A 23,954-nucleotide genomic window follows, 5' to 3' on the forward strand; every position below is an offset into this window, starting at 1 on the left:
GGGGGGGTGGGGAGGGGTGTGGTTGTGACCCAAGCGGGACCAAAAATGAGGAAAGGAGGTTTGTAGACGAGAAACAAGATTGCATTTATATAAAGCCTTCACAATCTCAGGGTCTTGCAAAGTGTTCTACAACTGACTACACAAGTAGCTAATGTCTGAAACCTGGCAGTCAATTTGCACACAGCAAGCTCCCACGAAACAGCAGAGATAATGTCCGGATTCTCTGTTTGGTGAAGTATGAGGGATAAATATTGGCCAGGCCACCAGGAGTAACTCTTCTGCTCTTCGAATAGTGTCACTGGGTCGTCTGCATCCAATCGAGAGGGCACTTGGGGTTTCAGTTTAACGTCTCGTTCGAAAGACGACACCTTGGATGTCAGGTGGGCGGACTTTGAACCCAGAGCGTTTGCCATTTTTTTTCCCTTGGTCTTTACTCTTGAGGCATCTCAATTAAACCAGCCCTGAGAGAGTTGTTGACCCACGGGTCACGATGAGGAAGGCACAAGCCCTATTTTTACGTGGTAAGCGTTTGTGCTTTGCTGAAAATATTTTGAAAGGACAACTTCAGAAAGCTTTGCACATGCTCGTCGTACTGAGGGTGTGCTGCACACTGTCAGAGGTGCCGTTTTTTGGATGGGGTGTTATAGTACTGAGGCCCCCACCTGCCTGCTCGGGTGGATGTAAAAGATCCCATGTCACTATTTCAAAGAAGAGCAGGTCGGTTATCCCTCAATAAACATTACAAAAAAAAATTATATGGTCATTATCAAATTTCTGTTTGTGGAGCTTGCTGTGCGCAAATTGGCTGTCACGCTTCTTACATAATAAGTGGCTACACTTGAAAAATTACTTCGCTGGCTGTAAAATGCTTTGGGACATCCTGAGACTGTGAAAGGTGTTATAGAAAGGCAGTCTTCGTTTCCTAGTGATAACTCCTTCACCAGAGGAAAGAGTTTACTTGTCAACTGACAGGTTGTCAGTACAGGTTGGAGTTGGTCTGGGAGAGTTTAGTGGGACTCTTGCTGAAGGATAACACACCAAATAAATAAAGGGCTGCTTATGATTTTACCCCCCTTTTGCAAAAGTTTGAAGAGTTAATCAGAGGGCTAGCCTTCCAATGGTCTAATTCACGCCCTGACTGCTGCTAACTGAGAGCTGAACAGTTCAGTCCTCCTGCCGCTAGCGGCGCTACAGTGAATACCACTCCTCCCAACACCACTGCCAGAGGGTAAAAGGGCCACTCTTGCAGTGGGCGCAGCCTCCTTGGCGCGGCGGTGAGAAATGGCGGCGGCGGTGCTGGGCCGCTGGGCTGCGCTCTCCTCACGGGGAACGGTAGGGAACCGACACGGGAACGCGCGCTCTCCCCGGGGTAGAGGAGACCCCGTCCGCAGCCTCTGCCCGCGCGGCAATTGCTGCAAAGAGAGTCCGGCCGATCGACGATTCCCGGCTCAGAGACCCAGGCCCCGTCCCAGAGACCCCGCCCCCTGCCCAGAGACCCCGTACCCGTCATGCGCACCTAGAGAACCGCCCCCGGCTCAAGAGACCCCGCCCCCGGCTCCGTCACACAGACCCCAGCCCAGAGACCCCGCCCCAGGCCCAGAGACCCCGCCCCCGTCTCCGTCACACAGACCCCTGCCCAGAGATCCCGTACTCGTCACACAGACCCCGCCCTCATCACACAGACCCCGCCCTCATCCCACAGTCCCCGCCCCCGTCTCCGTCACACAGACCCGAGCCCAGAGACCCCGCCCCCGGTTCCGTCACACAGACCCCGCCCTCATCACACAGACCCCGCCCCCATCCCACAGACCCCGCCCCCGTCTCCGTCACACAGACCCGAGCCCAGAGACCCCGCCCCCGGTTCCGTCACACAGACCCCAGCCCAGAGATCCCGTACTCGTCACACAGACCCCGCCCCCATCACACAGACCCCGCCCCCAGCCCATAGACCCCAGCCCAGAGACAAAAACAAAAATAGCTGGGAAAACTCAGCAGGTCTGGCAGCATCTGTGGAGAGGGACACAGTTAACGTTTCGAGTCCGAATGACTCTTCAACAGAACTAAGGAAATATAGAAATGAGGTGAAATATAAGCTGGTTTAAGGGGGTGTGGGACAGGTAGAGCTGGATAGAGGGCCAGTGATAGGTGGAGATAACCAAAAGATGTCACAGACAAAAGGACAAAGGGGTGTTGAAAGTGGTGATATTATCTAAGGAATGTGCTAATTAAGGGTAGAAAGCAGGACGAGCAAGGTACAGATAGCCCTAGTGGGGGTGGGGTGGGGGGAAGGGATCGAAATAGGCTAAAAGGTAGAGATAAAACAATGGATGGAAATACATTTAAAAATAATAGAAATTGGTGGGAAAAGAAAAATCTATATAAATTATTGGAAAAAACAAAAAGGAGGGGGCAGAAACGGAAAGGGGGTGGGGATGGAGGAGAGAGTTCATGATCTAAAGTTGTTGAACTCAATATTCAGTCCGGAGGGCTGTAAAGTGCCTAGTTGGAGGATGAGGTGCTGTTCCGCCAGTTTGTGTTGAGCTTCACTGGAACAATGCAGCAAGCCAAGGACGGACATGTGGGCATGAGAGCAGGGTGGAGTGTTAAAATGGCAAGCAACAGGGAGGTCTGGGTAATGCTTGCGGACAGACCGAAGGTGTTCCGCAAAGCGATCACCCAGTCTGTGTTTGGTCTCTCCAATGTAGAGGAGACCGCATTGGGAGCAATGAATGCAGTAGACTAAATTGAGGGAAGTGCAAGTGAAATACTGCTTCACTCGAAAGGAGTGTTTGGGCCCTTGGGCGGTGAGGAGAGGGGAAGTAAAGGGGCAGGTGTTACACCTTCTGCGGTTGCATGGGAAGGTGCTGTGGGAGGGGGTTGAAGTGTAGGGAGTGATGGAGGAGTGGACCAGGGTGTCCAAGGAGGGAACGATCCCTGCAGAATGCCGCCGGGGGGGGTGAAGGGAAGATGTGTTTGGGGGAGTTGGCGGAAATGGTGGAGGATGATCCTTTGAATGGGGAGGCTGGTGAGGTGATAGGGTTCCACTTGTCCTCACTTATCACCCCACCAGCCTCCGCATTCAAAGGATCATCCTCTGCCATTTCTGCCAACTCCAGCATGATGCCACCACCAGACTGGGTGACTGCTTTGCAGAACATCTTCAGTCTGTCCGCAAGCATTACCCAGACCTCCCTGTCGCTTGCCATTTCAACACTCCACCCTGCTCTCATGCCCACATGTGCGTCCTTGACTTGGTGCATTGTTCCAGTGAAGCTCAACGCAAACTGGAGGAACAGCATCTCATCTTCTGACTAGGCACTTTACAGCCTTCCGGACTGAATATTAAGTTCAACAATTTTAGATCATGAACTCTCTCCTCCATCCCCACCCCCTTTCGGTTTTTTCCCCCTCCTTTTTGTTTTTTCCAATAATTTATATAGATTTTTCTTTTCCCACCTATTTCCATTATTTTTAAATGTATTTCCATCCATTGTTTTATCTCTACCTTTTAGCCTTTTTTGATTCCTTCACCCCACCCCACCCCCACCAGGGCTATCTGTACCTTGCTTGTCCTGCTTTCTACCCTTAATTAGCACATTCCTTAGGTAATATCACCACCTTCAACACCTCTTTGTCCTTTGGTCTGTGACATATTTTGGTTATCTCCACCTATCACTGGCCCTCTACCTAGCTCTTCTTGTCCCAACCCCCCACCACCTTAAACCAGCTTATATTTCACCCCTTTTCTATTTTTACTTAGTTGTGTTGAAGGGTCATGAGGACTCGAAACGTTAACTGTGTTCCTCTCCGCAGATGCTGTCAGACCTGCTGAGTTTTTCCAGGTATTTTTGTTTTTGTTTTGGATTTCCAGCATCTGCAGTTCTTTTCTTTTATCCCCATCCCAGAGATCCCATTCTCGTCACACAGACCCCGCCCCCCGTCTCCGTCACACAGACCCCGGCCCAGGGACCCCGCCCCTGGCCCAGAGACCCCGCCCCCATGCCCATCACACAGATAAAAGCAAAAAACTGCGGATGCTGGAAATCCAAAACAAAAATAAAAATATCTAGAAAAACTCAGCAGGTCTGGCAGCATCGGCGGAGAGGGACACAGTTAACATTTCGAGTCCGTATGACTTTTCAACAGAACTAAGGAAAAATAGAAGAGAGGTGAAATATAAGCTGGTTTAAGGAGGGTGGGACAGGTAGGGCTGGATAGAGGGCCAGTGATAGGTGAAGAAAACCAAAAGATGTCATAGACAAAAGGACAAAGAGGTGTTGAAGGGGGTGATATTATCTAAGGAATGTGCTAATTAAGGGTAGAAAGAAAGACGAGCAAGGTACAGATAGCCCTAGTGGGGGTGGGGTGGGGGGAATGGATCGAAATAGGCTAAAAGGTAGAGATAAAACAATGGATGGAAATACATTTAAAAATAATGGAAATAGGTGGGAAAAGAAAAATCTATATAAATTATTGGAAAAAAGGGGGATTGGAAAGAGGGTGGGGATGGAGGAGAGAGTTCATGATCTAAAGTTGTTGAACTCAATATTCAGCCCGGAAGGCTGTAAAGTGCCTAGTCGGAGGATGAGGTGCTGTTCCTTCAGTTTGCGTTGAGCTTCACTGGAACATTGCAGCAAGCCAAGGACAGACATGTGGGCATGAGAGCAGGGTGGTGTGTCGAAATGGCATGCAACAGGGAGGTCTGGGTAATGCTTGCGGACAGACCGAAGGTGTTCTGCAAAGCGGTCACCCAGTCTGCGTCTGGTCTCTCCAATGTAGAGGAAACCGCATTGGGAGCAACGAATGCAGTAGACTAAATTGAGGGAAGTGCAAGTGAAATGCTGCTTCACTTGAAAGGAGTGTTTGGGCCCTTGGACGGTGAGGAGAGGGGAAGTAAAGGGGCTGGTGTTGCACATTCTGCGGTTGCATGGGAAGGTGCTTGTAGGAGGGGGTTGAGGTGTAGGGGGTGATGGAGGAGTGGACCAGGGTGTCCCGGAGGGAACAATCCCTGCTGAATGCCGCCGCGGGGGGGGTGAAGGGAAGATGTGTTTGGTGGTGGCATCATGCTGGAGTTGGCGGAGGATGATCCTTTGAATGTGGAGGCTGGTAGGGTGATAAGTGAGGACAAGGGGGACCCTATCATGGTTCTGTGAGGGAGAGGAAGGTGTGAGGGCGGATGCGCGGGAGATGGGCCGGACACGGTTGAGGGCCCTGTCAACCACCATCACACAGACCCCGGCCCAGAGACCCCGCCCCCGTCTCCATCACACAGACCCCGGCTCGGAGACTCCGCCCCCGTGCCTGTCACACATACCCCGGCTCAGAGACCTGCCCCCAGCCCACAGACCCCACCCGCCAGCTTATGGACCAGCCCTGACCCACAGCCCCGCCCCTCTAGCAGTAGCCCGGCCCCTGCAATCTGTATTAACTGGACAGTGCAGTAGAGTGGGCAGTCCCTGTATTACTGGTCAGCACAGGGGAGGGGGTCAGTCTCTGTTTTGCTGGTCAGCACAGGGTAGGGGGTCAGTCTCTGTTACTGGTCAGTGTGAGAGAGGGGGCAGTCTCTGTGTTTACTGGTAAGTGTGGGGGAGGAGTTCAGTGTCTCTTAAAGGTCAGTGTGGCAGAGTGGTCAGACTCTGTTACTGGTCAGTGTGGAGGAGGGGACACTGACTGTCCCCCACCCAACACTGACCAGCAGCACAGAAACTGACCCCTATCCCACACTGACCTGTAACACACGGACTGCCACATCCCACACTAACCAGTCACACAGAGATTGCCCCCCTTCCCAGTGTGGGTGAGGGGGCAGTCTCTGTTACTGGTCAGTGTGTGGGTGCGGGCAGTCTCTGTTACTGGTCAGTGTGGGGGAGGGGGCAGTCTCTGTTACTGGTCAGTGTGGGGGAGGGGGCAGTCTCTGTTACTGGTCAGTGTGGGGGGAGGGGGCAGTCTCTGTTACTGGTCAGTGTGGGTGAGGGGGCAGTCTCTGTTACTGGTCAGTGTGTGGGTGCGGGCAGTCTCTGTTACTGGTCAGTGTGGGGGAGGGGGCAGTCTCTGTTACTGGTCAGTGTGGGGGGGAGGGGGCAGTCTCTGTTACTGGTCAGTGTGTGGGTGCGGGCAGTCTCTGTTACTGGTCAGTGTGGGTGAGGGGGCAGTCTCTGTTACTGGTCAGTGTGGGGGTGAGGGGGCAGTCTCTGTTACTGGTCAGTGTGGGGTGAGGGGGCAGTCTCTGTTACTGGTCAGTGTGTGGGTGCGGGCAGTCTCTGTTACTGGTCAGTGTGTGGGTGCGGGCAGTCTCTGTTACTGGTCAGTGTGGGGGAGGGGGCAGTCTCTGTTACTGGTCAGTGTGGGGGGAGCGGGCAGTCTCTGTTACTGGTCAGTGTGTGGGTGCGGGCAGTCTCTGTTACTGGTCAGTGTGGGGGAGGGGGCAGTCTCTGTTACTGGTCAGTGTGGGGGGAGCGGGCAGTCTCTGTTACTGGTCAGTGTGGGGGTGAGGGGGCAGTCTCTGTTACTGGTCAGTGTGGGTGAGGGGGCAGTCTCTGTTACTGGTCAGTGTGGGGGGAGGGGGCAGTCTCTGTTACTGGTCAGTGTGGGTGAGGGGGCAGTCTCTGTTACTGGTCAGTGTGTGGGTGCGGGCAGTCTCTGTTACTGGTCAGTGTGGGGGAGGGGGCAGTCTCTGTTACTGGTCAGTGTGTGGGTGCGGGCAGTGTCTGTTACTGGTCAGTGTGGGTGAGGGGGCAGTCTCTGTTACTGGTCAGTGTGGGGGAGGGGGCAGTCTCTGTTGCTGGTCAGTGTGGGGGGAGGGGGCAGTCTCTGTTACTGGTCAGTGTGGGGGGAAAGGGCAGTCTCTGTTACTGGTCAGTGTGGGGGGAGCGGGCAGTCTCTGTTACTGGTCAGTGTGGGGGGAGGGGGCAGTCTCTGTTACTGGTCAGTGTGGGGGGAGGGGGCAGTCTCTGTTACTGGTCAGTGTGGGGGAGGGGGCAGTCTCTGTTACTGGTCAGTGTGGGGGAGGGGGCAGTCTCTGTTACTGGTCAGTGTGGGGGAGGGGGCAGTCTCTGTTACTGGTCAGTGTGGGGGTGAGGGGGCAGTCTCTGTTACTGGTCAGTGTGGGGGTGAGGGGGCAGTCTCTGTTACTGGTCAGTGTGGGGGTGAGGGGGCAATCTCTGTTACTGGTCAGTGTGGGGGTGAGGGGGCAGTCTCTGTTACTGGTCAGTGTGGGGGGAGGGGGCAGTCTCTGTTACTGGTCAGTGTGGGGGTGAGGGGGCAGTCTCTGTTACTGGTCAGTGTGGGGGGAGGGGGCAGTCTCTGTTACTGGTCAGTGTGGGGGGAGTGGGCAGTCTCTGTTACTGGTCAGTGTGGGGTGAGGGGGAAATCTCTGTTACTGGTCAGTGTGTGGGTGCGGGCAGTCTCTGTTACTGGTCAGTGTGGGGGTGAGGGGGCAGTCTCTGTTACTGGTCAGTGTGGGGGTGAGGGGGCAGTCTCTGTTACTGGTCAGTGTGGGGGTGAGGGGGCAGTCTCTGTTACTGGTCAGTGTGGGGGGAGCGGGCAGTCTCTGTTACTGGTCAGTGTGGGGGGAGCGGGCAGTCTCTGTTACTGGTCAGTGTGGGGGGAGGGGGCAGTCTCTGTTACTGGTCAGTGTGGGGGGAGGGGGCAGTCTCTGTTACTGGTCAGTGTGGGGGAGGGGGCAGTCTCTGTTACTGGTCAGTGTGGGGGTGAGGGGGCAGTCTCTGTTACTGGTCAGTGTGTGGGTGCGGGCAGTCTCTGTTACTGGTCAGTGTGGGGGTGCGGGCAGTCTCTGTTACTGGTCAGTGTGGGGGGAGGGGGCAGTCTCTGTTACTGGTCAGTGTGGGGGAGGGGGCAGTCTCTGTTACTGGTCAGTGTGGGGGAGGGGGCAGTCTCTGTTACTGGTCAGTGTGGGGGAGGGGGCAGTCTCTGTTACTGGTCAGTGTGGGGGTGAGGGGGCAGTCTCTGTTACTGGTCAGTGTGGGGGGGAGGGGGCAGTCTCTGTTACTGGTCAGTGTGGGGGTGAGGGGGCAGTCTCTGTTACTGGTCAGTGTGGGGGTGAGCGGGCAGTCTCTGTTACTGGTCAGTGTGGGGGAGGGGGCAGTCTCTGTTACTGGTCAGTGTGGGGGGAGCGGGCAGTCTCTGTTACTGGTCAGTGTGGGGTGAGGGGGCAGTCTCTGTTACTGGTCAGTGTGGGGGGAGGGGGCAGTCTCTGTTACTGGTCAGTGTGGGGGGTGCGGGCAGTCTCTGTTACTGGTCAGTGTGGGGGGAGGGGGCAGTCTCTGTTACTGGTCAGTGTGGGGGGAGGGGGCAGTCTCTGTTACTGGTCAGTGTGGGGGGAGCGGGCAGTCTCTGTTACTGGTCAGTTCTGCTAACGCTGAATCATCCGTTCTGTTTAATTTTAGGTTGGTGCATATCAGCTTTTGGTGCCCCACGGCTGCTGGGTGCACAGTGACTCCTCCAAGCTGGCACAGGGTCATTGGGCACAGCGCTGGCTCCTGAAACTTTACGAACGCTTTTATGACATTGAAAACCTTTTCAACTGGAGCATTGCGTTTCGAAATTGGAACCTGCGGAGGAAGAACGCGTAAGTTCTGTTTGGCCAACAGAAAACAAATGCAGGCACTGGAAATCTGAACTGCAAGCACAAAATGCTGGGAAAACTCAGCGGGTTAGGTAACATCTGTAGAGAGAGAAACCGAGTTTAGCGTTTCAAGTCAGTGACCTTTGAAATGAAAGGTCGTCAGCGAGAAAGATTAACTCTGTTTGCCCCTCCACAGAGGCCGCCTGACCCAATCCCGTCACAAGTGGTTCCTTGGGGACCCTGTATGGGACCAGTCGTACAAAAAAAAGATTTCCATTTCAGGACCGTAGGGTGTCCCAAAGCGCCTTGTAGCCACTTTTTAAGTGTAGTTGCTGTTGTAATGTAGGAAATGTGGCAGACAGTTTACGCAGCAAGATCCCGCAAATGACGACGTAATTCTGACCAGATCACTTGTTGTACTGATGTGGATTGATGGATAAATATGGGCCAGAAACCTGGTGGGGGGGAGGGGAAGTCCCTTGCTCTTCTTCGAAATAATGCCGTGGGATCTTTTACATCCACCTGAGGGATCAGTTGGCGCCTCGGCTTAACGTCTCATCCAAAATGCAGCGTCTCCGGCAGTGCAGCACTCCCTCAGTACTGCCCTGGGAGCGTCGGCCTGGATTTTGAGCTCAGATCCCTAGAGTGGGATTTGAAGCCCCCAGCCTTCTGACTATTGGGTTGGAGTTTTCATCACATGACTCGCCCCTGCGCTCCAGCCACAAGTCCATCCTTGTGACGTACGGCCTTCCCACGCCAATCGGAAAGCAAAAAGACTCATTACCCAATTGGATGATGCTTGACTGTCAGCCAAACAGTCTTTTTTTCCCCATTTTCAATATTTTTATATCTGGTAAAGAGAAATGTTCGAAGAAAGTTTTGAAAAAAGACTATCTTTTTTAATGTCCCGATGATTTCTCTCCAGGGCTGCACACAGCAGTGTCCTGGAGATCGATCTTCAATTCCTGGATACTCCAGGCCAATCCTGGAGGGTTGGTAACCCAATCTGACTCAGAAGAAAGTGCTCCCCACTAACACTATAGTATTTGTTATAATCGACTGTGTATAATCAGTGCCCAAACAGTGGGGTTTGGTAGTGTAGTGGTTATTTTACAGGACTAAAACCAGAGAACAAGAGTTCAGATTGTACCATGGCGATTTTACAGCTGCTTTCCGACAGTGGCTACAATTCGTAAGCGGGCTGTAAAAGGCCTTGGGATGTCCTAAAGTTTTTGGAAGGCGCAAGCATTTCATTCATTTCGGAAACGCACTGTGCTTTGGAATGGTAGGATGCATTTACATGGTTTGAGAGTTCCCATGGAGTTGTGGGGTGGGTGTGACATAGAGTTTGGATTCTGACCAGAGGTCAGCGTTCAAATGGAAGATGCCATTTGTTCACCTCACTAGGGCTGTGCTGAGAAGCACAGTCCGTGGACACCCCCCACGCACCCTCCCTCCCTCCCCACCGCCCCCTCCCCCTCTCCTCCCTCCCCACAACAATGGGCTCTACCTTGTGCTGTAAGAATTCCACGGACTCCCTGTAAAGTGTCACTGCCGTTGTTGATGTGTCACTGGGGCTGTTAGGTTGCCGATGATGCTGTTGCCAGATGCACCAGCTCTCACTTCTCTCACTGACAAGCCAAGCGGGAGCATGCTGGCTGAGACCGGATGGTGTCTCCTTGACAACGGAGCAGGCAAATGACCACGAGACACCGGGGCCAAGTGAACAGGTTCCAGTTCTGTGTGTCCAGCTCAGGGCCTGGGCTGGGGATTCAAGTGTTACTAGAATCATGGAAATTTACAGCACAGAAGGAGGCCATTCGGTCCGCTCTGTCTGTGCCAGCCGGCAAGTATCCCTCCAGCCTAATCCTACCTTCCAGCTCTTGGCCTGTAGCCTTGTAGGTTTCGGCACTTCAAGTGCACATCCAAGTACTTTTTAAATGTGATTAGGGTTTTTGCCTGTACCACCCTTTCAGGCACTGATCCTCACCACCCTCGGGGTGAAAAAAAATTCCCCTGGAATCCCCTTTAAACCTCCTACCTCTTCCCTAAATCCCCCTGGTTACAGGACCCCCTCAACCAAGGGGAGTAGGGCCTTCCTATCCACCCTATCTAGACCGCTCATAATTTTATACATTTCAGTTAGGTCTCCCTTAGCTGCCTCCATTCCAAAGAAAACAACCCCAGCCTGTCCAATATTTCCTCATAACTAAAATCCTTCAGTCCTGGCAACATGCTCGTAAATCTCCTCTGTGCCCCCTCTCCAGTGTGCCCACACCTTTCCCCGAGTGTGGTGAACAGAACTGTACCCAGTACCCCAAATGCTGCCTTAAACTAGCGTTTTATACGGTTCCGATGCTGTGATGGGAAGAAAGACTCTGTAACCTCCAGGGAATCAGCTTTAAATCATCTTTAAATTATCTGTTACAAAGTTTCTGGCTTGGGATGATGGCGATTTCCCCGCCCCCCGCAGATCCCCTTGGTGTGGGGGGTCATTGTCGAGGCAGAGACAGGAAACCACTGGCTGAGGACCCCCTGCCGTACACTACACCATACGGCGCTGTCGGGTGTCACGCCTCGTGGTTGGCCCTGGTTGGCGCTGAGCTGCATCGAATGAGGCCCAGGACAATTTGATGTGGACAGTCGCAAAGCAGAGAGGTTGGCGGTGGTGGTGATGGGGAAGAGAGAACCTCCAAACAAAGCAGTGCAACTGGAGCAAAATCGAAACAAAAATGGAGAGCTTTTAGAGAGAGGGGACTCTGCAATCGCAAGGAGAGAATCACTGGGATTACTGCGCCTCAGATTTTGACAGAAGGACCAGTAGATTCCAGAGCTTGTGGGTCCTCGGGGACTCTTTGAAGTTAACTTTGCAGCCTGCGTTGTATAACAGCCTAACTAAAGGTTTAAGAGCAAGAAAGGGGAAAAAGAACTTTCATTTATTTCATTTACATATAACATCAGCCATGATCTTATTGAGTGGCCGATCAGGCTCGTAGGGCCGAGTGGCCTACTCCAGCCCCTAATTCATATGTTCGTACAGCACCTTTCAGGACCCTCAGTCTGTCCCAAAACACTTTACAGGCAATGAAAGAACTTTTGAAGCATAGTCACTGTAGGAAATGCGGCAGCCAATCCGTGCACAGCAAGCTCCCATAGAGTGTCGTGGGATAAATGACTGTTTTCGTGATGTTGGGTTGCTGGATAAATATTGACTGGGACCCCTGCTCGTCTCTGAAATGCTGTTCGTGGATCCTTGACCCCACCTGAACCAGTACCTCCGTTTAATGTCTCATGTCCAAAAGGCAAAAACTGCAAAAGGCAGTTGGAGTGTAAAGGGTTGAAGCTTTCTGTTATCCCGTGGCATGTTTCCTGATTTATCCAGATCCTGTTTCCTGGAACGCAGCTAATTGTGTGGAGGGTGGAGGTGGTTATTCAGATTGATGACTATCTCGCTTGCCAGTGCAGAAACAGGCCAGGTCCCTGGTGGCTGGGTGAGAACACGCACTGAAACCGCGTCGAGGTCAGTGAATTCCAGCCCAGCCCGTGCCGTGGTCTCAGCCAGTGCTTGGCTTGAGCTGCTAGCCTCAGTACCCCTGAGTGTCAGCGGTTGCTCATTGGGTCACACACCTTCCTCAAAGGCAGAAGCGTTAGGGTTCAAACACCACTCCAGAGACTTGAGCATATGGGCTGACACTCACAGTGCTGCCCTGTCAGAAATGGCACCCATTTGAGTGAGATGTTAAACTGAATGTCTGCCCCCTCAGGTACTTGTAAAATATCTCAAGGCTTTATTTAGAATACTATCAGGGTAGTTCTCCCTGACTATTCTGACTAAGGAGGAGGCCATTTGATGCCAGCCATTTCAAAGAGCAGTCCAGTTAGTTCCACTTCCCTGCTCTTTCCCCCTATCCCTGTAACATTTTCTCCTTCACGTATTTATCCGATTCCGTTTTGAAGGCTACAATTAAATCTGTATCTGCCACTTTAACACGCAGTACATTCCAAATCCTAACCACTCGTGCTGTGGTGGGATTTTAACCTGTGTCCCCAGAGCAATAACCTGCCTCTCTGAATTACTAGTCCAGCGACATTACCACTATGCCACTGTCTCCCCATTGGAACATTGTAAGCTTATGATAAACTTTTTGAAAAAGCCCTGGTTTAGGCCCCAGCTGGAGTATTGTGTTCAATTCTGGGCACCACCCTTTAGGAAAGATGTCAAGGCCTTGGAGAGGGTGCGGAGGAGATTTACTAAAATGGGACCAGGGATGAGGGATTATGGTTAATGGGCGAGACCGGAGAAGCTGAGATTGTTCTTTTTCGACCAAAGAAGGTTAAGAGGGGATTTAGAAGAGGTGTTCAAAATCATAAATGATTTTAATAGAGTAAATAAGGAGATACTGTTTCCCGTGGTGGAGAAATAGACAACCAGAGGACGTAGATTGAAGAAAATTGGAAAAGAACCAGAGGTAACATCATGGGATAGTTGTTTGTTTTACACAGTGAGATATTGTGCCCTGGAATGTACTGCCTGAAAACGAGAGGTGGGGGGAGGGAGCGGGAGTGGTGGAAGCAGATTCAAGCCTAATGTTCAAAAGAGAATTGAATAAATAGTTGAATGGAAAGATCTCGCAGGCCTATGGGGAAGGAGCAGGGGGAGTGAGGTCTGGAGAGTTATGGACTGGGTGCAGGTCAATGGGATTAGCGGAATAATATTTCAGCACAGACTAGAGGGGCCGAATGGCCTGTTTTCTGTGCTGTAGTGTTCTATGGTTCTATGGTTCTATTACCAACATCACAGGCACAATGGGCCGAATGGCCTCTGTCAGTGAAAGCCCGTGAAAGGCACCGTGTAATTGCAACTTTTCTCTCTGTTACAGATACTATGGATACACCCAGAGAACGTATGGCAGTTATGTTGCTGCAGCTTACTACATCCTGCAGCAGAGAGGGGCTGTACGGTATGTCACGGTGTAATCCTTCCTGTGCTGTGGGCCATAAATCTAAACAATCGCTGGCACATTTTTTTCTTTATTTGTACACAGGATGTGGGCGATCACATCCATACTTATTGCCCATCCCTAATTGCCCTTGAGAAGGTGGTTGTGACCTACCTACCTTGAACCGCTGCAGTCAGACTTTTTGTAACAGCTTCATACAAGTGAGTGGTGTCTTGCTCGGCCGTTTCTGAGGGGCAGTTAAGAGTCAACCACGTTGCTGTGGGTCTGGAGTCACATGTAGGCCAGACCAGGTGAGGATGGCAGATTTCCTTCCCCCAGAGGACATTCGAGAACCTGGCTTTTTATGACATTCAACAATGGTTTCATGGCCAACATTACTGAGACTAGCTTTTAATTCCAGATTTTTAAATTTATTAATTGAATTTAAATTCAACCAGCAGCCCTGGTGGGATTTGAACCTGCATCCCCAGGGCATTAACCTGGGCATCTGTATTTCTGTTCCAGTGATATTACCATTACCCCTTTGCCTCCCGCTTAGATGGACATTTCAGATGGATATTGCTTAGCATTTACAGCAGAGAAAGAGTCCATTCATTCCAATGGGTCTATGCCAGTATTTGTGCTCCACATGAGCCTCCTCCCACCTTACTTCATCCGACTCTGTTCGTGTAATCTAATCCATTCTGCCTGATCTATTTTTCTAGCTTCTATTTAAATGGATCTATGCTATTCCCCTCACCCACTCCATCTGGTAGGGAATTCCCCATCACTGCCCCATGGGGACACTTGTTCGGGTTATACCTGGTTCCCAGATGAATGTTGACCCTGTCCTGAGCTTTGATCCACTTTGACCAAAACTCTGCTCCCCGTGTCCTAACTTGCAGCAAACCCTGTTCGCCTATCACCCCTGTGCTTGCTGGCCAACACAGACTCCAGGTTAAGCAATGCCTCAATTTTAAAATTTTCATCCTTTGCTTTCAGATCCCCTTGTTGGCCCTTGCACCCTCCCTGTCTCTGTAATTTCCCCCAGGCTTACAGCTCTCTGAGATATCTACATTCGTCTAAGCCTGGCCTGTTGAGCAATCCTGATTTAAAGTTTTTTTTCCCCAAAAAATATACTTAATTCATAAAATTTGTAAAAGTACAGTACGAAACATTTCAACTTGAAAATTACAGAATGTGCCAACCTGTCTCCATACAGAGTGTTCCAGTCTTAGATGCCTCCATACAGTTTTAATTCTCTTCATATTTACAATATACATTCCATGTCAGGCATACGGAAATGCAAAACATTCCAAATTCAAAAATTACAGAATATACAATAGAGTTCAATTTCCCTTCATACAGCATGTTCCTGTCCGAGGTGCCATGCCAATTTTACTTGCTCCACCATTGGCACACTGTGCCTTCAGTTGCCTGGAATACGGCTCTCCACTTCTCTACCTCGCTTTCCTCCTTTAAGACACTCCATGAGACCTACCCCCTTGACCAAACCTTTGCTCATTTGTCCTAATATCTCCCTATGTGGCTCGGTCAAATTTTGTTTTATAATGTTCCTGTGAAGTGTCTTGGGATGTTTCATTACGTTAAAGGCGTTATACAAATACAAGTTGTTGTTGATGACCAGCCCTTGGACATCTACCTTATGGAGCAAGCCACGGATGATGACCATGACCACTTTGCATTCTGCTGGCAATCTGGCTCTCACTAAGACTGCCTATTTTCACCTCTGTGACACTGCCTGACCCCCACCCCCTGCCCTAGCTCATCTCCTGCTGAAACCCTCGCCCACGCCTTTGTGACCTCTCGACTCGATTACTCCAAGTTCCATTTTGTACATCTGCAATGCATTGCAAATCCAACAAGTTTATTCCCAATAGTGAAGGAGAAATTTGAAGAGGGTTTTGATGCTTTGCAGCTCTGCATGCGCCGCAGCTGCTCCCGTCCCCGGACGGACGTCAGGATCAGCTGCGCGTGTGCCAGCGGCCGCAGTATGGGTCAAGTGTGTATGCACAGCCGTTCCCGATGCCTTTCCAGGCGGCGGCAGGAATTAAGAGTTTTTATTCTAAGGCTCCTGGTTGACCTCCCCAAAACCAACCTGTTTGACCAAACTTTTAGTCACCTGCCCTAACACCTCCTTATGTGGTTCGGTGTCATACTTTACTTTATGAAGTGCCTTGAGTTATTTTATAACATTGATGGTGCTATGTAGGGGGAGGCGGTGCTATTGTGGCTGGGCCAATATTCCAGAGACTCAGGGTAATGCTCTGGGGTCCCGGGTTCGAATCCCACCACGGCAGATGGTGAAATTTGAGCTCAATTTAAAAAAAAAAATCTGGAATTAAAAGTCTGATGACGACCATGAAACCATTGCCGATTGTCATAAAAACTCATCTGGTTCACTAATGTTCTTTGGGAAGGAAATCTGCCATCCTTACCTGGTCTGGCCTACAGGTGACTCTGGACATGTTGACTCTTTAAAAAGCAAATTGCTCTCTGAGCGTGGACAGTTACGGATGGGCAATAAATGCTGGCAGGAGCTGGAACCGATTCTTAAGCACTCTTGCTCCCCATTTCCGCCTGGCCACTCTTGTTTCTCTCTCCGCAGTTGCTTTCAGACCTGCTGAGTATTTCTAGCATTTTCCGTTTGTTGTTTCAGGTCTCCAGCATCCGCAGTGTTTTGCCTTCAAAGAGCCAGGACTATTGGGAGTGCATGGGGCGCTGGGATTAATTTTAGATATCCCTGGCAATGAGTCGGCACAGATACAATCGGCTCCCTTGTATGTTGTGAATGCCTGTGGTTCACTGTGGCCTTGGCTAAGTCCCAGGCAATGATGCAGACCCGTCTTGTTTGCAGGTTTGCAGGGCAGGAGGAATGGTTCCGGGCAGATGGAAGGGGCAAGTTCAGCTGGGATTTCCTGAATCTCAAAGAGGTCCCACTCGAAGCAGTCGATGCCAGCGGCACCTTGATGACCTATGACGGGATGGAGAATTTAGGTGAGGGGCGAGTGAAGTTAGCCACATCTATCACTCAAAAGATTCACAGCCAAGTTTCTCTCTCCTGTTTCCACTTGAGAAGAAGAAAGACTTGAATTATGTAGCACCTTTCACAAGCTTAGGACGTTCCAAAGCGCTTTACTGCCAATGAGCCACTTAGAAAGTGTCGTTATTGTTGTTATGTAGGGAACGTGGCAGCCAATTCACACAAGCTCCCACAAACGGGCCATGTGATAATGACCAGATGTGACGTTGATTGAAGGATAAATATTGACCCGGACACTGAGCAGACCTCCCCTACTCAACTTCAAAATGGTTTCACGGGATCTTTTGCATCCACCTGAGAGGGCAGATAGCTCCTTGGGTTTCGTATCTCACCCAAAAAAAGAGCAACAGTGCAGCACTCCCTCAGTACTGCACCAGGAGTATCAGCGTGGGGTTTTAAACTCAAGTTTTTGAAGTGGGAGTTGAACCCATAACCTTGTTAATGTTGCAAATGCTGTGACAATTGAGTGCATGCTCTAGTTGTGATTAAGGGCGACTGATACGAATCAGGGAAAGGTTAGGGCACTTATATAAGAACCAGTTTCCACCTGGGAGAGAGAGGAGGCAAAAGGTAGTCTGCATTTATGTGATTACTTATGTAACACTGGGTTTCCTGAATAAACCTATGTTGAAGACTGTCTGTCTTCAGCTTCTTCCTTTGCCAGGCAAATGTTCAGTGACTTAACAAATCTAACACAGGTGAGAGTGCTACCCATGTTAGAATCTGGTTATTTATCTCATTTCTGTTTGTGGGAGCTTTCTCTGCGTAAATTGGCTCCTGCGTTTCCTACATTACAACAGCAACTACACATCATAAAGTACTTCATTGGCTGTAATGTGCTTTGGGGTGCAAACTTGTGAAAGGCGTTATGGAAATACAAGTCTTTTACTCTGCTTTTGGAGTTTCGCTGCCACAGCTCTCTCTCTCTCTCTCTCTCTCTCTCTCTCTCTCCCCTCCTTAAAGATGTTGCTTGCAACCTACCTCTTTGACCAAGTTTTTGGTCACCTGTCCTAGTATCTCCTTTTATGGCTCGGTAATGCTTCTGTTGGACACCTTGAAATGTTTCACTATGTTAAAGGTGCTATATAAATGCAAAACTTGTTATGCTGTCAGTCTGTCTCCTATTTCCCCTCCTGACTCACCATAATCTCTCATACTTTATGTTTCTGGTTACAAAGACCAGGAGACACATCACAGGGTCGATGTTGAGAAGATGTTTCCACTAGTGGGGGAATCTTGATCTAGGGGATATAGTTACAGAATAAGGGGACACTCATTTAAAACTGAGATGCAAAGGAATTTCTTCTCTCAGAGGGTAGTGAATGTCTGGAATTCTCTACCCCAGAGAGTTGTGGGGGCTAGATCACTGAAAGTATTTAAAGAGGAGGTAGATCGATTTGTGAAATATCGGGGAGTTGAGGGCTATGAGGAGCTGGCACGAAAGAGGAGTTGAGGCCTGGGGCAGATCAGCCATGATCTTATTGAGAGGCGGGGCAGGCTTGAGGGGCCGAATGGCCTACTCCTGCTCCTTATTTTGCTTATTTTCTAATCAAATTGATGTTCTCAGCACTATGCTCGACACTGGCGGAGGTGCCACATTAGCTCAGTTGCTAGTTCTCTTGTCTCTGAGTCAGATCATCCTGCACTTTGACCCCATTACAGGCCTTGACCACATGGCATGTGGCTACCCTTTGGCACAACACTGATGGAAAGCCACTGTCCAATCAGATGAGATGTCACATTGAAGGCCTGTTTACCTGTTCAGGTGTTTAGAAAGGATCCTACTCGAGGAGGGGAAGGGGAGGTTGTGCCAGTGCCTTGGCCAACATTCCACCCCTCTGTGGCATGTGCCTCTTTGTCTGGGCTCCCCGCCTCCTGCCACTACCCTGTAACTGCAACCTCTGTAAGAACCTGTGACCCTAAAAATTAGATCTCTAGGGTGTTAGATGTGTCTCGTTGGGTAGCCCTCTCGCCTGGGAGCGAGAAGGCTGTGGTTTTCAGATTCCACCCCAGACAATAGAGCTTGCACTCCAGTCTGACACCGTAGTGCTGCACTGTCAGAGGTGGTGGTTTTTGGAGGTGAGATTAGACTGACGCCCTGCCTGCCCCCTCGGTTGGATGTAATTGATCCCAGGGCACTACTTTGAAGAAGAGCAAGACTTGGGTGTCCTCATCCAACAGTTGTAAAACGATTATCTGGTCACCTACACGCTGCTGTGTGTGGGATCTTGCTGTGCACAAATTGGTTAGTCCTATTTGCTACGTTACACTTCGAAAGGACTTCGGTAGCTGTAAAGTGATTTGAGACATCTTAAGGCTGCGAAAGGCGCCATAGAAATCTAAGTCTTTCCTTCCTGATGATCTGGCCACTGTTATGTTTGGGACCTTGCTGTGCGCTAATTAGCTGCGGCGTTTCCTACCTTAAGAGTAAAGAGGGAGCGACGCTGTTCCCTGCGGCGGAGGGGACGATAACTAGAGGACCCAGATTTAAAGCGGTTGAGTAAAGGGGTGAAATGCGGAAACGTTTTCTTATCCAGTGGAATCAGGAACGCGCTGCCTGAAAAGCTGGTGGGAGCAGATTCAACAGCAAACTTTCAAAAGGGAATTGGATAAATGTTTGAAGGGGGGGAAAAAAAATCAGAGTGCTGTAGGGAAAGAGCAGAGGAGTGGAATGAACTGAATAATTCCAGCGAAGGTCTGACATAGACACAATGGGCTGAATGGCCTCCTTCTGTGCTGTATGATTTTTTTTAACAGTGACTACACTTCATTGGCTGCAAAGTGCTTTGGGACATTTGCAGCCATGAAAGAGGCTCTATAAATGCAAGTTCTTTCTTTCCCTAAATGTCCTTGTGTTTGTTCAGTGTGTTTGAAGGAGCTGAAGTATTTGAACCTGAGCAGCTGCCCCTACGTCAATGACTGGTGCCTCAGCCGGCTGTACGTGTTTGGAGACTCGCTTCAAGAGTTGGAGCTCTCCGGGTGCCCTCGAGTCACAGAACGAGGCCTGGTCTCACTGCACCACCTGAAGTAAGTTATGTCAACCAGGGCCAGGCACAGCTAATTCGTTTTGACACAGGATGATTTCACTTTGGTGTTGCCAGGTTTGGCTCAGTGGCCACCCCTCTCAACCCCGGAGTCCAGGCTGACACTGTCAGCGAGTGCCGTGCCATTGGAGGTGCTGCCTGTCGGCTGAGGCATCTGCCCCCCTCAGGTGGGCATGAAAGATCTCCTGGCACTCTTTCGAAGCAGATTACAGGAGTTCTCCCCCGCCCCCACCCCACCCCGTGTCCTGGCTGAAATTTTATTCCTTAGCCAACAGCTGAAAAAAAAACAGACCTGGTAATAATCCCAGTGCGGTTTGTGGGATCTTGCTGTGCACACGTTGGCTGCCGAGCTTCCTGCGTCGCAACCGTGCGAAAGTAATTTTCAACAGGAGTTGCGAAACCCTTTCATTTTTTTCGGCCCAGTTTCAGGTGCAGCTGTTCCAGATGGAGGGTAGGGACAAAGCAACTGAGGTCAGGGGATTTCAAAACTAACTGTAAAAGTTTCAAACCTTGAACTGATGTCCGAAATACTTTTTAACCTGCTTCAAACATTTTGGGAAGCCTTCAGTTGCAAAGAGTTCCATCGGCTCAATAAAGGTGTTAAGCTTTGTTAAGTTACTTGAATCTTACTTTCAGTTTATGAGTACAGCCCCTGTTTCAGCCCCTTCATGGGATGTTCTCAAAGCACAAACAAACGCATCCCTGTTTCCCTCAGTTTGGGTGGCTCAGAGCGCCTGATTCATCTTCCTGTCGCAGATGTGGCCAGATGTTTGAGTTCTCTGTCGGCTTACAAGGGGGTTCAGCCTCGGGGGAGGCAGTGGTAATATCGCTGGACTAATAATCCAGAAGCCCAGGCTAATGCTGTGGGGACGTGGGTTCAAATCTCACCGCACCAGCTGGTGGAATTTAAATTCAATCAATAAATCTGAAATATAAATGATCATTGACTGTCGTAAAGATCCATCTGGTTCATTAATGTCCTTTAGGGAAGGAAATCTGCCCTCCATAGCCACCCTGGCCTACATGTGACTCCAGACCCACAGCAATGTGGCTACCCTCTGAAATGTTCAGTTCCAGGGCAATTAAGGATGGGCAACAAATGTTGGCTTTGTCAGCGCCGCCCACATCCCGTGAAAGTATAAAGAATGCCTGAACTTCCTGCTCCCTGTGAACTTGCCTGAACCTTTTGACATGACCTTGACCTCACTCATTCACAGCGATGCTGAATTCACTTTCCATTACGTGGCCCAAGCTGATTTCACTGGTTTAAGTTACTGAAACAGCCCTTACCGCACCCATGAATGTAGTTGTGAATTTATCGAGTATGGTAATATAGGGGTTATAAGCCACAGACTTGAACTAATAATCTAATAAAACTTGAGAGTTCAGATCCCTCAACAGCAGTTGGGTTTTTTAACTTCAGTTAATTAAATATACCTGGAATTAAAAGCCATTGTCTGTAATGGTGAGGAGGAAACTATTGAATTCTGGTTAAAAACCCATCTGGTTCATTAATGTCCTTTAGGGAAGGAAATCTGCCATCCTTACCTGGTCTGGCCTATATGTGACTCCAGACCCACAGCAATGTGGTTGTCTCTTCTTAACCTGCCCTCTGAAATGGCCCTAGCAAGACACCCGGCAGCTCACAACCACCTTCTCAAGGGCAATTAGAGGTGGACAGTAAACCCAGTGATGTCAACATTCTATGAATGAATAAATTTAAAAAGATGCAAACTAGCCAGGCTGATCCATTTAGCAACACAAATTTACATTGCAAACCTGCACCAAGAAAGAAGTGCAAATTTTGACTGACTACCCACGTCTTTGAGGGATGGGGAATAGTACAAGCTTCTTTTCAGACATCTGGTATTAACTGGACTATTCATGCCTGACAATTGGGTCAGGCGACTTTACAACAACAATAACTTGTGTTTATAAAGAACCTTTTGTATACTAAATTGTCTCAAGATGTTTCACAGGAGTATTATTGATCAAAACTTGTGACTGAGTCACGTAAAGAGATATTGAGAGAGACGACTAATAGCTTGGTCAGAGAGGTAGGTTTTAAACAGCTTTTTAAAGGAGGAAAGAGGGTAGAGAGATGGAGTCTTGAACGATCAACCCCTTCTTCTGGGACTATGACTCTGTGTTTGAGGCTCTCCAGTCAGGGGAAACAGCTTTTCAGCATCTACCCTGTCAACATCTCTTAAGAATTTTATAGTTTGCAGTGTGATCACCTAATTCTTCTCAGTTCCAAAAACTAGGCCTGCCTACTCGATTGGTCCTCATAGGACAGTCCTCTCAAACCAGGAATCAATCTAATGAATCTTTATTGCACACTCTCTAAGGCAAGCATAACTATCCTTAGGTAAGGACATCAAAACTGTACGGAGTATTCCAGGTGTGGTCTCGCCGAAGCCTGGTACATTTGCAGCAAGACTTCCTTATTCTTATACTCCAGCCCCCTTGCAATAAAGGCTAACATACCATTTGCCTCCTTAATTGTTTTAGTAAACAGCTTTATCCCCCAGTCTTCTCCACTATTTCCCTGAAAGGGTACAATTCACCAAAGGTGTGAGCACCCTTCAAAAGCAATGAGATAAATGGCCAGATAATCTGTTTTTCAGTGATATTGAGGGACAAATATTGGCCAAGACACCAGGGAGAACTCCCCTGTTCCTCGAAGGGATCCTTTACATCCACCTGAGAGGACACAAGGGGCCACAGTTTAATATCTCATCTGCAAGACAACACTTCTGATGGTGTAGCACTCCCTCAGCACTGCACTGGGAGTGTCGGCCTGGATTATGTACTCAAGTGTCTGGAGTGGGACTTGAACCCACAATCTTCCAACTCAGAGGTCAGACTGCGTGACCACTAAGCCACGGCTGACACTCTAAAACTGCAGAGCCTGCAGTCCTTTGATGACAAGGAGGCATGTGGCATCGCCTGTTCTAAGTGATGGCCAAATCCTCATCATGCCCTGTGCCTGCTTTACCCTTTGGCTTCTGACGAGTCACTGACCTTTGCCTGTTTCCCACAGGAACTTAAAGCGCCTGGACCTGTCAGACCTGCCTGCTGTGGACAACCGAGGACTGGTGAGAATTCTGCTGGAGGAGAGCCTGCCGCAGTGCAAGATTGTGGGGATTGAGTACGAGGATGGGTTATTGCAGCAGACCCTGCTCAAACAGGACCCTGAGCTGAGCAGCTCCTCTCTGAATTCAAGGCCGTGATCGACGCGGCCACGCCTTCCTGAATCAACTCGGTTGCACCAAGAGCTCACCTCTGTTTTCTGAGGGATTTCCAACAACTTTTAGATCTCCCGCCGTATGCAACCAGCTCCCAGCCCAGTGTCAGTGCTGCCCTTGAATCAGCCACTAGAGGATGGACTCGAGCAGTACGTGGTGACAGTTTAGCTGCCTTCCTCTCTGTTTCTGATAAACCTAATGGTGTGCATTAGCCTGGAAAGCACTTGTGAAATCAGCGTTTTGACCGCATTGCACCTTATTGCAACACGGTCCTAACAGAATCGTTTCTGTTTAAAAGAAGGCTGTCCCCTCCTGTCAAAACGTTTTTGGCACAATTCAAGCCCAATTGCTCGTTCAAATATCTGAAGAGAAAATTGATTAAATTTGAAGTACAAATAGTTTATTTGTGTGACATTGGTGCCCAGTTTATCCTCGTGGTGGATGTGGGGGAGAGAGTGGGGGGCGGGGTGGGGATGTTTTTAATTATTCACGGAATGGTTCCTAAGGCGCCAAAGGAAGCCATTCGTCCCATCGTGTCTGTGCTGGCCCTCTGAAGGAGCGGTTCACCATGTACCGTTCCCCTCCTTTCACCCCACAGTCTTGCAAATTCATTCTCAGAATGTGAGCGTCGCTGGCAAGGTCGGCGTTTGTTGCCCACCCCCTAAGTGCCCTCGATAAAATAATGTTGGGGTTGAAACGCTGCAGACCATGTGGTGAAGCTGCAGCCACACTGCTGCTAGGGAGGGAGATCCAGGATTCTGACCCAGTGCCGCTGATATCTGCAGTAACTTAAAGGAGCAGGAAGCTTTGTTTAAAAACATATACACACACGTGGGATTTCCACACCCGTGCAGAGAAATTCATAAGAACAGAAGGAGGCCATTTAGTCCCTCAAACCTGCTTACGATCTGTGATCGCCATATAACCTCCCCCCCACCCACCCACCTTGCCCTGCCCCATGTTCCTTAATACTTAATATCTTTGGTTTAATTTAAAATTAACAATTGATCCAGTATCAATTGCAGTTTGTGGAAGACAGTTCCGAACTTCTACCACCCTCTGTGTGAAGAAGTG

General features: G+C 49.8%; 1 protein-coding gene across 1 annotated transcript; it reads left to right on the top strand.

The window, feature by feature from the left end:
• Positions 1 to 1,234: 1,234 nt before the first annotated feature.
• dmac2 (distal membrane arm assembly component 2) lies at positions 1,235 to 23,278 on the top strand. The gene is made up of 6 exons (XM_078533082.1): positions 1,235 to 1,332; positions 8,406 to 8,587; positions 13,465 to 13,545; positions 16,403 to 16,542; positions 19,453 to 19,615; positions 22,676 to 23,278. Exons 1-6 carry the CDS (start codon positions 1,282 to 1,284, stop codon positions 22,863 to 22,865), a joined length of 807 nt encoding a protein of 268 aa, XP_078389208.1. The 5' UTR covers positions 1,235 to 1,281; the 3' UTR covers positions 22,866 to 23,278.
• Positions 23,279 to 23,954: the final 676 nt, after the last annotated feature.

Source organism: Cetorhinus maximus, chromosome 32 (genome assembly GCF_964194155.1).
Source record: "Cetorhinus maximus chromosome 32, sCetMax3.hap1.1, whole genome shotgun sequence".
Taxonomy (NCBI): Eukaryota; Metazoa; Chordata; class Chondrichthyes; order Lamniformes; family Cetorhinidae; genus Cetorhinus; species Cetorhinus maximus.